Source organism: Teleopsis dalmanni, unplaced genomic scaffold, assembly GCF_002237135.1.
Source record: "Teleopsis dalmanni isolate 2A unplaced genomic scaffold, ASM223713v2 unscaffolded_contig_1087, whole genome shotgun sequence".
NCBI lineage: Eukaryota > Metazoa > Arthropoda > Insecta > Diptera > Diopsidae > Teleopsis > Teleopsis dalmanni.
In genome coordinates, this window is record NW_024032469.1 from 7,852 (window position 1) to 10,268 (window position 2,417).

The 2,417-nt window shown below is 29.4% G+C and overlaps 1 protein-coding gene across 1 annotated transcript; it reads right to left on the reverse strand.

Annotated features, from left to right (window-relative positions):
- Nucleotides 1-474: 474 nt before the first annotated feature.
- Nucleotides 475-2,411, reverse strand: LOC119663904 (longitudinals lacking protein, isoforms H/M/V-like; the record flags this gene model as incomplete). The annotated part of the gene is given in 4 exon segments (XM_038073495.1): nucleotides 475-555; nucleotides 1,158-1,410; nucleotides 1,504-1,915; nucleotides 1,989-2,411. Coding segments are annotated over 2 exon segments (519 nt in total). The 3' UTR covers nucleotides 475-555; nucleotides 1,158-1,228.
- Between the last annotated feature and the right edge of the window lie 6 nt (nucleotides 2,412-2,417).

Below are 2,417 nucleotides of genomic sequence, written 5' to 3' on the forward strand. Positions count from 1 at the left end.
AATATTAACACAAAAACAACTAATTTGGAAAATAATTTTAGATTTTATAAATAAAAGCACAGCTTGTCTTTTCTTGTTTAAATATATGTTTGCTTGTTTTTTTCTTGTAGTTTAAATAAATTCTCTTCTTTAATAACATAAGATACTAATTATGTAAAGCTTTTTGAGCACGACATATAAAATTCTTTCAGATATTCTATTTAGCAATATATTGTAAATATTAAGGCGATTTTTTAAACTATTAAATTTTTATAATGCGTTACATGAAAAATATTTACTTCTTTAGTAAATTTTTTATATAAGTTTCTGGCTAACTTAACTATGTTAATCTTCAAGTATATTAATTCTAACGTTGTTCAAAATTACAGATCTTATTAAAAAAAAGTCCTGATATCTATAACTAACTATATATTTTATTTGTCGTGCTCGGAGCCTTTGTTCTTCTTCTTTGAATGTTTCGTATTTAGAACTTACCTTGTGGGTCCCGTTGCTGTGCATCTTGTGTTGTCAGTAACAATTCATCCTGAGATCTATCATGTTGCCAGGGTGCGTAGCCTAAAAGAAGAAACGCGTGTTTAAAAATTTTGAAATGAACATATATCCTTAGAAATATGTATTACAATAAAATTTCAAGTCATTAAACTACAATTTACTTGTAGCATTTTATATTATACGCAAGGCTTAAATAATTTAAATTACATTTCATTTATTTAGATTTTTGAAAAATCATTGATTAATTGTTCAAGTATATAACTAACTTATTAAATTATTTGTTAAAATTATATTTTATGTTCACTAATATTTCGATTACATTCTATGGTCTTTCTTCAGGATACTGATAGATTATAATATAATCAAGGTACTGTACTAATTAGACTACAGTCAAAAATTAGTGAAAACAAAATATATTTTTTTTATAATTTAAAAATTGTGCATTATTTAAACAATTAACAAATTAAGCTCGTCATTAAAACAATAAATTTAATTTTGTTGTAATATAAAATATAACGAAAGAAACTTGTTTTAAATAAAAAAGTTAAAACAATAAATTACAACTACAACAAATTTTATATTTAATTTTAAGACTTTTTGTAGAATGTTTGGGTAATTTTTTATAGTGACTTAAAAATTTTACTACATAAAATGCAATTATTTACCTTGACTAGATCCTTCTCCTCCTTGACTTGTACCAGCATTATGATCTAAATCATCCATACCCATTTCTTCATCATTGACCTGAGGTTGCTCCTGTAGCACCTACACTCATTCCTGTCGATAATGCTGTTGATGATGTCGGAATTTGTGCCGCAGCTGCTGTTATAGCGCCAGCACCAGCTAAGTTTGCAGGCTGCTGAAGTAATGCGGATTGATTAGATTGCATTTGAGAGGAGTTTGAGTTGTCATGAATATCTGCAAATGAAATAAATAAATATTAGTTAACATTCATATTAACATTATTTAGTCATTTAAGTAAAATTGATTTTTTTTATATAATATACATACCAGTCATGGCATTTTCAATGCTCCTGCGCCGAACTTTTCGTCGACGTCTTGATGGACTAGAAGAACCTTCACGTGATGCAGACAAATCTTGTGAATCCATACCTGATTGTCCAACACGTGCACGTTTGGTTTGTTCTAATGTATAACCAGAACTTAATTTGCTTGAACCACCACCGACACTACCAGGTATGTTTAAACCCCGATGATGTTCAGGATTCGGTGCACCAGTGCGATTATCGGATAAACCTTTAATTTGCAATGACTCAGCAGCTTTTAATAAAGCCGCTAATTGATCTTGCGAAATATTTACTTCGCCACGATACATATAGTCCATCATTGCGGTCAACTCCTGATACTTAACATCTCTCAAAATTAGAATAGGATGTTTATCATATTGTTGTTGAAGTAAGGTCTAAAAAAAATTCATAATGATTAATTAAATATATACATAGATGTTATTTGTTTATTATATATTTAATACTTACTGCAAAATTAGACTACATGCTGATAAAACAACTTTGTGTGCTTTAAGAAATTTTCCTTCAGCAGCGATTGTACAATCCACAAGTGTCTGACTTGTCAAAAGATTGTCAAAGACACTGATCAGAGTGCTCTGATGGTTGTTCCATCGCAAACAAAACTGCTGATCGTCATCCATTTTGGACGAATGATAACGTCAACCTTTCTCTTATACAAGACGTTATAACACGTCTTCAATGTTTTAGCGGGAGTCCAAACTTAATGTTGTTTCTTTCTTGTTACTGCTTGTATCAAAATTCAGTGGGTGCTCTTCTAAGCAAAATAAGGATAGTGTAGAATGGGAAATGACAAGTTCTTTGTTTAGTTAAAGTGATACATCACTTGAGTTTCTTAATTTATTATTTGGTATTATCAAGTAACAATGTTGCCTAAAA